Raw genomic sequence first — 12,588 nt, 5'->3', positions numbered from 1 at the left:
CATGTTCTTCAAAAGTCCATTGCCAGTCTGATTTGAGGGGAGTGCTTAAAATTTTTATCTTAAGGATGAGAGATACATTTATTTATAAATTAAAGTAAAATGTTTGGGAGGTGCCCATCTCCATATTAGAAATCCTAAGAATTAGGTGCCAGCTGTTTGTTTTTAAATAGAACCTAGCTATTCACAAGAGCTGGTCTGTAAATTACATTTGCAACCCCCAGACCACTGTCTGGAGAATAGTAGGCCCAGAAAACACAGAAATTGGCTATCCCTGTATAAAACGCAATTTCATTGCAAAAATAATGAGTCTGTTTAGATGTCAAGCTAAGCCATGATGGGTAGTGTTTCTGAGCTAACCATGGTGGCTTAGCATGACGTCTGAACGAGGGTCAGACCTAACCATGGTGGTTTATTGACCACTCACTAACCATGCTCACTAACCACCTGCTTCAAGATTGTTAGCAGCACTAACCATGGCTTGGCGTGACGTCCCAACAGGCCCCGTGGTTACTAGAGTGCTTTCATAGAGCTCCGTGGCAAGAGCAGCCCAAAATGGCCATTACAGGAGCAGGGCTGCTGCTGATGGCCATTTTCTTCCTTCTTTCTCATTCTGTTACAAAAATAAGTAAAAAATAAATTAAAGCATGGGAAAATTGCCATGTCGCTAAAGTGTGCATTTGCCTAAAATTGCCGTATATCGCTAAAACGTACATCATCCCTGTATATCGCTAAAATGTGCATGTGTGCAAAATTGCTATAGCGATTATGCGCACACATGCATGTTTTAGCAATATATGGGGATAATGCACATTTTAGCGATACATGGCAATTTTGCGCATATGTGCATTTTAGTGATATAGTGATTTTGCTCAATTTTTCAACGTTTTCATTTAATTTTTTACTTATTTTTGTAATGGAATCAGAAAGAAGAAAATGGCTGCCATTAGCAGCCCCACTCCTGTAATGGCCGTGAGCCGCTGAGGCTGCTGGGATGTGTGAGGGAGCGGTGGGAGGACTGCCGGAGGGAGGGCGGTTAGAGAGTGGTTAGGCTAAGCACATTGCAGGTCATGGTTAACTGCACGTGTGGCAGGGGCTCTCACAGTGTGTAGCGCTAACCACCTTGCCCCAATGTGCATCTGAGCAAGGTCAATATGAAACTACATTGCAAAACCTAACCTAGTTTTTCTATCCAGGTTTTATGGCCAAAGCTCATGGATTCCGTTGCATCCTGCTGTTCTTTTAAATTGCAGAGTGTTTTATTATTAACTAGTAACCAAGTAAATTATTCAGTGGATGTTTTTGCCATTTATGTCTGTTAGCAATAGCTCTAACACAGAAATAATCACAAAATTATAATCAGCTGCCATTAGTCATCTTTCATGTTAGTTTGTTTCCAGGTGTGATATGTTTATTTTCAAACATAACTCAGTTTTTCATATACCACAGAACATGGAGGAACCTGAAGCAATGAAAAGAAGTTGGGAGTTCTACATGTCTACAGTATACTTGAATTGTAGTTATCTAATACGATAGATTGTCGTAAATTGGTATTAGAAGGCATTTTGCAGGAGTAAATAGCAGCTAAAACAACATTCTAAACTTGCCTTTAAAAGTATTACATTGTTTATTATGAATATATTTTAGAAGATTTTCCCCATAAATTTTCATGGAAGTGCACCTTTTCCCTTTGGTAAATCCTTGGGGCAGGATCAGGGGAAATGTCCCCCACCCCATTTTTCCAGATTTTTCCCAGGCCTTCTCATTAGTACTGCAAGGTGATTGATATCACAAACATCAGTAGTCAGAACTGATCTTCATCCACAGCAGTTTGTCAGATTTCTAGGGGGAGTAATAGGCACAAAAATGTTCCTCATCTCTTAATATATGTCATCTTATGGAAAACTTTGAATAACTGTTCATGGCAACCATGCACCGTCCAGGTTTGGGCAGGGTGGGGGCGGTTTTGCTAGATGCTCCAGATTTCACTGTTGTCATTGGTATCCTCAGCTCTTTGATAAATCCTCAACTTTCCACAGTCCTGAAAAATATCTCTACTCTGAAGCTGCTATTTTTATTTAGAGGGATGCTTCCACTGGTGTCAGTGGAGGCTTCCCTTGAAATGCAAACTTCCCATGTAACTGCCCAGGCTTCCCCACAAATGCTATTTACCTAGCCAAAAATACACATTAATTGCATTTAGTCAATTAACACCGTGTCCTATTTGGCCCTGAAATTCTGCATAATCAGTTTATTAGAAGGGCTTGGACTCAAGTGCTAAATATTACAGAGAGTCATGGTAAAGCAGGGATGGGAAACCTTTGACCTGTGGTCCAAATTTGGCTCACCAGGCTGGGTCATTTGGCCTGCGGGCTCAAGTGAGGCCTCTCCCCAAGTCCTCTCTGCAGGAGAGCAGAGAAAGAAATCCCTGCTGTTACCTCAGTGACTTGAGATAATAGTAGGGATTTCTCTATGTGACTCTCATCCTCTCTAGCCAGGGAAAGCCTGCATGCAAAGTCAGGTCCCTGGCCATAATATCGGGTGGAATAAGGTGGAATGATGGCAGGAGGTGTGGTCCCAACCATTGATGTCATTCAGGCCATGGGGGGCTGGGTTCATGGGGGGTTATCTGGCCCTCCGCCCCAAAATAGTTCCCCAATCCTGTGCTAAAAGAAGCCATAAGGAACTGATGATACAAACAAGTAGTTTCAGAATAAATTCATTTGGATTTTTATAATCATACTTGTGTTTCTTAACTGTTACTATAGGAAGTGCATTGTAGACTAGCTCCTCTATCCCTTAAGTGAAAATGTTGGCACATGTAACTTAGCTAAAATAAGCTTTCAGCAAGGTAAACACTAGTAAAGCGTGTGCCACAGCTCTGTGCTTCAAAATTCTTTAATACATTCAATGCAGAGAGATTATTTTGAGTAAGAAGTTCACGTGATAATTTTTCCTGAGTATCTCCAAATTTTATGCTACACAGAAGCTGTATGTATTCCTGCTAAGCTGTTTGCTTACTTGTGTCTTCAGCAGAGCCAATGGAGCATTCCTTGGATAGTGGAGATGGCCCCCACTATCCTCAGGTGAAGCCATGCACCTCAGAATTCTATCATGCTCATGAGCACCTGGTGAGTAACCTGAAGGGTGGGAACTGAGTTTCTCTTTCTCCTGAACAAGTGTGGGATGCTTTTGTTGGTGTTCTGCAAAAAGACAATTTCATACATAGGCTCCATTCAGGAGAAGACATGTTCTTTTCTTTCACGGTCAATTGTAAAAGCATGAGCAGCCATATAATTCTCAAAGCACAGACTAAACAATGGAGGCAGGTGATTTAATCAGTTTGCTTTGATGCACACTTCTCTTAGACAGCTGTACTCCCTTCTCAAAACCACATGTACTCTCTGTTCATGTTGTTGTGATATCATATGCACTTAGGGACTTTGATTCCAAGTCATTAAATTGTGATACCAAGAACCATTTAATTTTATTATAAGAACATCAGAGCCATGCTGGATCATACCAAGGGTCCATCTACTCCTGCATTCTGTTCACACAGTGGCCAAGCAGCTGCCCACAAGCAGGACATGAGTGCAACAGCACCCTCCCACCCATGTTCCCCGGCAGTTGTTGTACATAGACATACTGCCTTTGATACTGGAGGTAGCATATAGCCATCAGGACTAGTAGCCATTGATAACTTTATTGTCCATGAATTTGTCCAACCCCCTTTTAAAGCCATCCAAATTGGTGGCCATCACTACATCCTGTGGTAGTGAATTCCATAGTTGAACTATGTGCTGTGTGAAGAAGTACTTCCTTTTATCTGTCCTGAAACTCCCACCAATCAGCTTCATGGCATGACCCCGGGTTCTAGTATTATATGAGAGGGGGAAAAAGCACCCTCCCTTTCCACTTTGTCCACACTGTGCATAATTTTGTACACCTTTGTCGTGTCTCCCCTTACTTGCCTTTTTTCTAAGCTAAATAATCCCAGTTGTTCTAAGCTTTCCTCATAGGAGAGTTGCTCCAGCCCCTTGATCATCTTAGTTGCCCTTTTCTGCACTTTGCTGAGGTTTTGCTCTTCTCACTGGTGCCTCTACCAAGCTGGGAAATTACCTCTAATTCCTAGTCAACAGAATCAAAACTTTTGGAAGCGACATCCAGTTTCTAAATGGCAGTCCTGTATTTGGAAAGAAATAAATCTGAAATTCTTTAAGCACTAGTGTAAAATCTTATGTGTCTTGAATTTTTCCAACCTGCAGCCTGTGTATAATGTCCCTTTATTTAGATTGCTTTTCTTCCTTGGGTATACAGTGTCTGTGACCTCTGCATTTCTTTGTGTAGAATTGCCTAGGTGCATCAACATTCTGGCTGTGATGCATTTTTTAAGTATGTGATTTCACTGTTTATCATATGTACCTGGGAACTGGATCCATCAGATTATCTCTGTTTCACAGGCATACAAGTTGAAATCACGTCCACGGGGCCTGGCACTTATACTTAGCAATGTGCATTTCAGCAGTGAGACAGATCTGGAGTTCCGTTCTGGTGGAAATGTGGACTATGCTGCCTTGGATGCGCTATTCAGACACCTTGGGTACCAGGTAGTTGTGCGACATAACCAGACGGCACAGGTGAGCCTGGGGAATGAAGCAAGCATGACAAATGTTGGCATCATAAGAGTGTCCCAGAACTAATTTTCTAGAATTGGCTCCCTGCTATGAATTGAGTAACTGGCATTGTTACTAACATGGAAAAGGTTCTATTGGAGCAAACATTTTATATGTACTAAGGGTTACATTGCCATGTAGAACTTTTATCATTATTGTCTAGATATCACAATTTTGATTATTTTTATGGAGTACTTTAATTTGTTCATCCCTACAATTATATTAGCCAATTCTTTATTTCAATATTTTAAAACTTAATTTACTCCTATATATGTGCAGTAGAAGTCTACAGAAAATAATCCCTGATCTTTCTTCCTTGCAGGGGTTAATAAACATTGGTTACCCAGTTTCTTGGTGAAATTTCATTAAAATTCTGTATATCTGTATCACTAACAAGAGTTTGCAGATATAAAACAGAAGCCAAGAGATTAGAGAGACTCCTATATTAAATCTGACACTGGCATTGCTCCCAGGATTCATACACTAGGGCAGGGGTAGGCAAATTTGTGAGGTCCAGGGGCTGTTTTTGCCCAAGGTGGCCCCAGAGGATACCCCGCCACCCCAAAGAAAGTGGTAAAAAATAGCCGATTTGCCACCAAAATTTAGTGGCAAACCACTCTATCACTTTACAGAGCGCTATAAGCTAAATTTAGCTGTTTTCGTAGTGGCTACAGAGCATAATTTTGGGGGGGTAAATATAAATACATGTAAAAAAAAATCAAGAGGGCAGCACGAGCCACATGCAGGATGCATGTTGCCCATCCCTGATTTTGGACAGATTTTGGGTCTGTCGACCATTTTCCCTTTGAATGGGTCTTCTGAGATCTCCATTATTTTAGTCCTTTGTCCCATTCCTAGGATAAATTGTTCCCAGTACTTTGTAATGAAAAATTTTGCTATAGAAATTAAGAAAAATGTGCCTCTTCCTGTAATTTTGAACCAAGTTTATTAAGTAACTTTATGTTACTGTACTTAATTACTATAGAACTACAACATCAAGCCTTTTGTAATCTGAAGAATGTATTTCCAAACTATTTCGATATATGAGCGATACCCATGTATGAAAGGGGTGACGGGCTCTTTACATGATTACATCTCCAGTGCCTTCAACTTTTTGTTGAAGAAACAAACTTTTTGTTTGACTTTTTCCATCAGTGCTTATGGTAACTTGTGAATTATCATTCCTATCTGCTTCATTTCCAGGTTGTCTGAAATCCGCTGTATCACATAGTTTTCCAATTGCATAATATAGTTACCTTGCCCTGTTACTACTTTCCTGCAGCAACATACAGATTTTTGACAACACATCTTACATGTTCTTAAATTATCCAGACTGGTTTCTGACATTGTATTACCATTGCTCAGACCAAGAGTGCTGTTGTAAAGCTCTCCGCTGTGGTGCAGAGTTTGAATTAGGGAGTTTAGTAAGTGGCCTTGGGGAAATTAATTTTATTTAAATGGTTTATAACCCACTTTTTGGTCAAGATTCTCAAAGCGAAATATATATAATACAATTTTAAGAGATAGCATGAAATGGTATGAAACTATAAAAATCTTTTCCTGGCTACAGCAGTAGACGAAGTGAGATAACATGGCCCTCCATCAGCTCTGCAGGCACTAATTGCCATTTGGCTTCTCCACTCATAACTTTCTCCACTTGATCATTAAACATTTACGTAACATTATGAATAATTAGTGTCTGAATTTGCTTGTTTTCCTGTTCCCTCCCCATCCCCCCCTTTTTTTTTTTAAGAAATGTGTCTATTGGATTGTAAGCCTGAGAGCATAATCTGTTCTCTTAATCTTCAAAGAGTGCTAGAATACACTGGGAGACATATAAACAATAATAAAATAAATGTTAAAATGTCAGAATACAAGAGAGAAAGGGGCAAATAAAAACCAAAGATTTGGCATTAATATTATGAATTTTATATTAAAAGCTTGCTTAAAAATAGTCTTAATTATCTGCTTAAAATAGGCAAATATCTAGATCCGTCATATTCCTGGTTTGCATGATCACGGAGGGGAAATAAACTACAGTGGCTTATTTCTCTTACCCGTGCATGTGGGGGGGATTAGCATAATTACCCCCTGGCAGCACAGCTTGTCATGTTGTGCGAACCTGGCCAGGGTGGTCTGTTACCATGAATATCAAGCCACCTAGAACCCATTGCCAGTACATGTGGGGAGGGGAAATAAACCACTGTGGCTTACATCCCCTCTGATCATGAAAACCTGGCCATAGTGTGGCAGAGAGCTGGTACCGGAGCTTAGGGACCACCATTGAAAATTATTGCTCTGTAGGGATGGAGGGACTGCCAAAAGATTCTCAGTGCTGGAGATTTTAAGGAGTGGGAGGGTATATAAGGAATCACTGCATCTTAGACTAAGTGGTGACACTTAGTGGTGTTTGAAACATGTTCTTGTCATATTTTATTCAGCCTTTCAGTACTTGGGACTGAGCGCTGTATGAAATCTTAAAATCCTCTAGAAAATGAATGAGCCCATGCATATCCAGTTCTGATTAATCATAAATCCTCCGCCTTCTGTTGCTCTGAGGCTACATCTAGCTTTCCATTGAATATGTGATTGGCACGTGCGTTTACTCTGTTAATTGTGCATTTTCCAATTCACTGGTATGTAGAGCTCCAGGAATTGCTGATCTTAGTTCTCTCTTTTTCTCAGGAAATGCAGGAAGAACTGGAAAACTTTTCAAAGCTTCCAGCTCACAGAGACGTAGATTCCTGCATAGTGTCACTTCTCTCACATGGCGTAGAGGGTGGGGTCTATGGAGTGGATGGCATGCTACTTCAGGTAACTTACAATATGCAGATTCTCTTTTGTGTAGGAACACTGTATGCAGAGATGTTGAAATTGGCAACCAACTACTGGTGGATAAAGTTATGATAAGGCTCTTGGCTGAAGTGCAATTGGTATTTTTGGAAATTACGAGGTAACTGGTGGAAATATATAGGAAAAGTAAGACAGAGTGGACATTGGTATGAGGATGTTGTGCTTGGTTGCCTGCTCATTTAAAAAAAAGTGTTAATCAGTATAAATATTCTCAGGGTGACTTACACAATAAGTAATAAAATTTCATAGTAACAAAATTAAAAGGCATAAATTGATGAATAAAAATGATTTAACTATTTGCTTTAGCAAATGCTTACTATTTGCTTCATTTTTTCACAGTTGCAGGAGATTTTCAGGCTCTTTGATAATGCAAACTGCCCTGGTCTTCAGAATAAGCCCAAAATGTTCTTCATTCAAGCATGCCGGGGAGGTAAGTGGTGCAGAGAGGATGGGGGTGGGTTACCTGTGTTTCACAAACATTCCCCCGTCTGCACAGCTTGCGCTCAACTCTCCTCTTTGCTTCTCTCAGGTATAAGCGGAACCCACATTCACCTCCCTGCCTTGCTGTTGCCACTACCTCTCTCTGTAAGTGCTTCTCACTCTGCATGGCATGTGGTCAGCAAATCGCAGACCCTGCAGTACCATGGAAAAGGAGAAGGGGAGCTTTGTAATAATTCCCATATCTTGCATGTGCGGTGTGGGTCAGTTAACCACACTAATCACAGTCCAGCGTGGAGATTTTAGCTGTATGCTGGAACTTTGTCTCAGCTGCTCTTTTTCTCTTTAGTCTAGACTGTGGCATTTGCTTATCTTTGCTGGATCTTGGGGGAATGAATAAAGCAGCAGCCTAGGAGTCAGTAACCCATCTTCCATAAAACCCATCATCTATAATGCAGAAGCACTATAAAGCAGAAGCACAGTTTCCTTTGAAGGGAAATTCTGCTGAAACAGTTGTCCATTTTGAGGTTCTTTCCAAATGTTCTTGGATTTAGAACACTGTGAAAGATGTAGGAAATAAGGCATTAAAACCTTTTTCTCCTCACAGTTTTCAGTGACAGAATCCTTCATGAAAGAAACTAAATCCAGTGACAGGAACAATGGAAGAAAAGTACTGGAAAACGCATAAGGAGCATAGGCTGGGAAGGTTACCTGCCAACTTATGCTGTGTTTGAAGAGACCATAACTGGCATAGGAGATGGTGGGAGATTCATAAGACAGCTTATTTCCCTTCAGCCTTTCAGATCATGCTAGAATGTGACCCCACAGGAAATGTAACATCCGTTCCAAAATAAAAATACAAGCACAAATGTTTTATCAGAAGTGACCCAGAAATACTATTCAATTGATTTGTTGAATCCAGAAATGGGGTCTAGTCTTTCTGTGTTACTAGTCACATCTCTAGGTATGGCCAAAAACATCTGTCTTCTCAGAAGAAAGCAACTCCTTCAGAAATTCCTGATAGGGAAGCCTAAGTTCTCCTCAGATTCAGTTTTGAGGTCTTTGGTGGTGTTGGCAACACTTTCAACTTTATCTAGAAATTGAGTAAGCCTTGCTGGATGAACCAAATCAAATAGAGCGCTTTTTCAACCTCTCTTGTGTGTGTTCCCTGCATGTCGGGATTTCTCTTTATTGTTTCTTTATTAAATTTATATCCCACTTTTCCACCAAAAATGGTGCTCAAGGCAGCTAACAATAAAATAACATAACATTATTAATAACATTATTAATAGTATTAATATTTATTATTAATAACATTAATAATAATTATTAATAACAATAATAAACATAAAATTATGTTTATTAAAATCTTAATAAACAACATAAAAATAAATAAAAATGCAAGACTAATACCCTACAGAATTACTATTTGGTCCTGGAGAACATTGAGACAGCATGCTTGGAGTGCATATATGAGCAGTGAGGCAAAGTGGAAAAAAGTGCTTAGAAAATTAATGTCACAGCAACTCTCTGGGGAATACCTAATCTCTGCATTATTTTTTTTGTAGACAATAACTCCCTGGATCTTGGGTAAAAAGTCCTCCACAAATTCCCCTGCAAGTTCTTGATAGGACACATTTAAAGGAACAGATGACTTAAAATTGAATTTTGTACCTTAACAGTGTAAAAGTTTGGGGCTATTACTTTCACAGTTTTGGCCCAATTTGGGTCTTAGGGGATTCAAAACAACTGGAAGAGAACCGCAGTGTATTGAAATAATTTGTGGGAACATCATGGAACAATGCAGAATAGACAATACAACTTGTGTATAATACACATAAAAAAAATCTTAGTTTCAGGTTTTATGTAAGTAAAAAAAATAGCTTCAAGAGCCCCTGTCTTCCAACAGCATCTTATGCACCCAAATTTTCCCCACTTAGCCTGTTGGAAACTGTGCCGTGATCTGGCAGTGCACTGGGAGGCTCCGACTGACATCACACTTTGGCTTGGATCCGAAGCACAGCCTTGCCTTATTTTCCAAAGCCTCCAGTGACTTCCCTGTCGACTATAATGGGAAAATCAACAAATACTGATAACTTGTTATTTTATTCTTATTTTTTCATCAGAATTCCATGGAATTTGCAGGCATAGTAGCCCCTCCTGAGGGGATGAAGGGCAGTATCCAATGGTGACATTCCACAAATTCAAATAGTGCTAGTGGAGCTCTGCTGAATCTTTCTGTTGCACAAGCGGTTGCCCATTACATTTGCGCAACTGGTTGTACAAGAGGTTGCAAGCAGTTGCGTAACTGCTTGCACAACAGTTTGCACAAGAGTTATGCAAAACCGCTTGTGCAACCACGCTTGCACAAACATAATTTTAGTTGGATTCTTCTCTTGTGCATAGTTCAGAACCTAGTTTCTGCTAGAGCAACATCATTTGCACTAACAGAATGACACAGTTGGATGCTACCTGAAGCCTCCTAGAGGATTAGGGAGTTATGAATAAAAATATATTATCTGGTGGCATGATAAGGCCAAACAGCTGGAGGGCACAACTCAATACTGGGAAAGGCAGTCCTTCAAGTATCTTGAATTGGGCATAGTATCTCACTGGCAGCCAGTGCAGAGATTTCAGAGCTGGTATAATTGCTCACATTGTTCTTATCAGCACGCAGACAGTGGCATTGTGCACTAGCTGCAGCTTTTGGACCATCGTCAAGGGAGGCCCCAAATAAAGAGCATTGCAGTAGCCCAGTCAGTAAGTTATCAGAGCATGGACTGCAGTTGCTAGTTCATCCTGGCCCAGGAATGGCCATAGCCTGTAAACCAGCCATAACTGGCCATAAGCACTCCTTGCCACTGAGGCTACCTAGACCTCCAGTGACAGCTTTGAATTGAGGTGTATTCCCAGACTTTGTACCTTCTCCATCAGGGAGTGCTGCTCCATCCAGAACAGGCCATCTACCTAATTCCCAGGCCTTGGAACCTCCTATCCACAGAGCCTCCATCTTACCAAGATTTAACTTCAGTTTATTGGCCCTCATCCAGCCCGTCACAGCCTCCAGGCACTTGCACAGCCTTTCCTGATTCAAATGAGGTGGGGAGAGAGCTGGGTCATTGCATACTGGTGACATTGTGCTCCAATTGCCAGATGACACCCCCAGCAGTTTCATATAGATGTTAAATAGCATCGGAGACAAGATGGAACCTTGTGGGACTCCACAACGTAATTGCCATGGAGCTGAGCAGAAGTCTCCCAATGCTACTCTCTGATAGCAGTCCTATTAGTAGGAGTGGAACCATTGTAATGAAATGTCTTCTCCCCATCCGCTGAGCCCTTCCTGGAGGATGCCATGGTAAATGGTATCAAAACCTGCCAAGGGGCCAAGGAGAATCAACAGCATAGCCTCCCTCCACCCCATCACCCAAACAATGATATTAACCAGGGCAATCAAAGCTGTTTCAATACTGTGTCCAGGCCTGAACCCAGACTGAAATGGGTCTAGATAATCCATTTCACCCAGGAATGTCTGCAGCTGATTGAACAACACCCTCTTGATCACCTTTCCCAGGAAAGGGATATTTGCAACTGCATGGTAATGATCTAAAAACCCCAGGTCCCAGGAGGCTTCTTCAAGAGGAGATGCACCACAGTCTCTTTCAAGACAACAGGCATGACGAGGCATTTACCACTCCTTGGAGCCAGGGAGTAGTAAATGCCTAAGCAGAGATCACTTTATTTGAGCAGAGATATGTCTAAGCAGAGATTGCTTTGAATGTGTAGGTACAGGCGACATAGGATTATTGGGATGAGCGTTATAGCAGCTCTCAAGACAAATTTGCTGTTTCAGAGATAAAACAGAATTTCAGATCTTGAAGCAAGTTGTTGGCAGGGGTCTTAATTATTGCAAGTCAAAACATTTGGCAATTTAATCCAATGTTGCAAGTTCATCATTGGTAGAATAAATTACGAAAATCAGGTTTGCAGGTGTTACTTGATCAAACTTTATTAGACTGTAGCTATGTAAAATCTTGAGTATGTCATAAGAACATAAGAAAAGCCATGCTGACTCAGACCAAAGGCCCGTCTAGTCCAGCATTCTGTTCACACAGTAGCTGACCAGCTGCCTGTGGGAAGCCCACAAGTAAGACATGAATGCAGTAGCATCCTTCTGCTCGCTGTGGCGTTCCTGCCTCTTACCAGTGGGAATACCTCTTCACTAAGGACCTTCCTGTACACATAGTAATGCTGCCACCAGGACCTTTAGGCTAAGGTCCAATCCTTTACTCTGTCTTCAAGCTATGAGGAGACACTGACTTTATTATAACCTGTATTATTCCTGTTATTACTTTACCCTTTTGTAGCCAAGAGCAGAACGCATAGAATTTTATAAAATAAAGATTCTTTATTATTTACAGCATTAAGATGGTAAACAGTAAATAAGTAACATTTGAAACTATGTATATCTCATACACAGATCATAGTCACTCTGCCTTCACACTCTCCTCAATTTATTTCCTCACAGTCTGTTCGTTCCTATCTCGTTCTAAACACTGTCTCTTCAATTCCCTAACTGTTCTTTCTAAACAATATCTTTTCTACACAAGCACAGTTCCCTGCTTAT

The 12,588-nt window shown here is 40.7% G+C and overlaps 1 protein-coding gene and 1 pseudogene across 3 annotated transcripts in view; both read left to right on the top strand.

Moving 5' to 3' along the window:
• LOC146352896 (protein CFDP2 pseudogene) overlaps positions 1 to 12,588 on the top strand; it is a 1,048,348-nt pseudogene that overhangs the window by 1,009,432 nt on the left and 26,328 nt on the right. The window lies entirely within an intron of this gene.
• Positions 1 to 12,588, top strand: part of CASP2 (caspase 2) — a 31,572-nt gene that overhangs the window by 14,713 nt on the left and 4,271 nt on the right. Inside the window, exons 5-8 of one of the 2 annotated variants that reach the window (XM_084835118.1) lie at positions 3,034 to 3,128; positions 4,458 to 4,634; positions 7,356 to 7,484; positions 7,863 to 7,953. In XM_084835118.1, coding sequence (XP_084691244.1) covers positions 3,034 to 3,128; positions 4,458 to 4,634; positions 7,356 to 7,484; positions 7,863 to 7,953 — 492 coding nt within the window. Of the gene's footprint in view, positions 1 to 3,030; positions 3,129 to 4,457; positions 4,635 to 7,355; positions 7,485 to 7,862; positions 7,954 to 12,588 lie in introns of both variants that reach the window. The other variant, XM_084835117.1, reaches the window with a different exon arrangement.

The sequence above is a fragment of the Heloderma suspectum genome, chromosome 2 (assembly GCF_057233095.1).
Source record: "Heloderma suspectum isolate Gila_16-S chromosome 2, 16-S_ref, whole genome shotgun sequence".
Taxonomy (NCBI): domain Eukaryota; kingdom Metazoa; phylum Chordata; class Lepidosauria; order Squamata; family Helodermatidae; genus Heloderma; species Heloderma suspectum.
The sequence above is the reverse complement of the archived record's forward strand: the minus strand, read 5'-3'. Positions and strand labels throughout refer to the sequence as shown.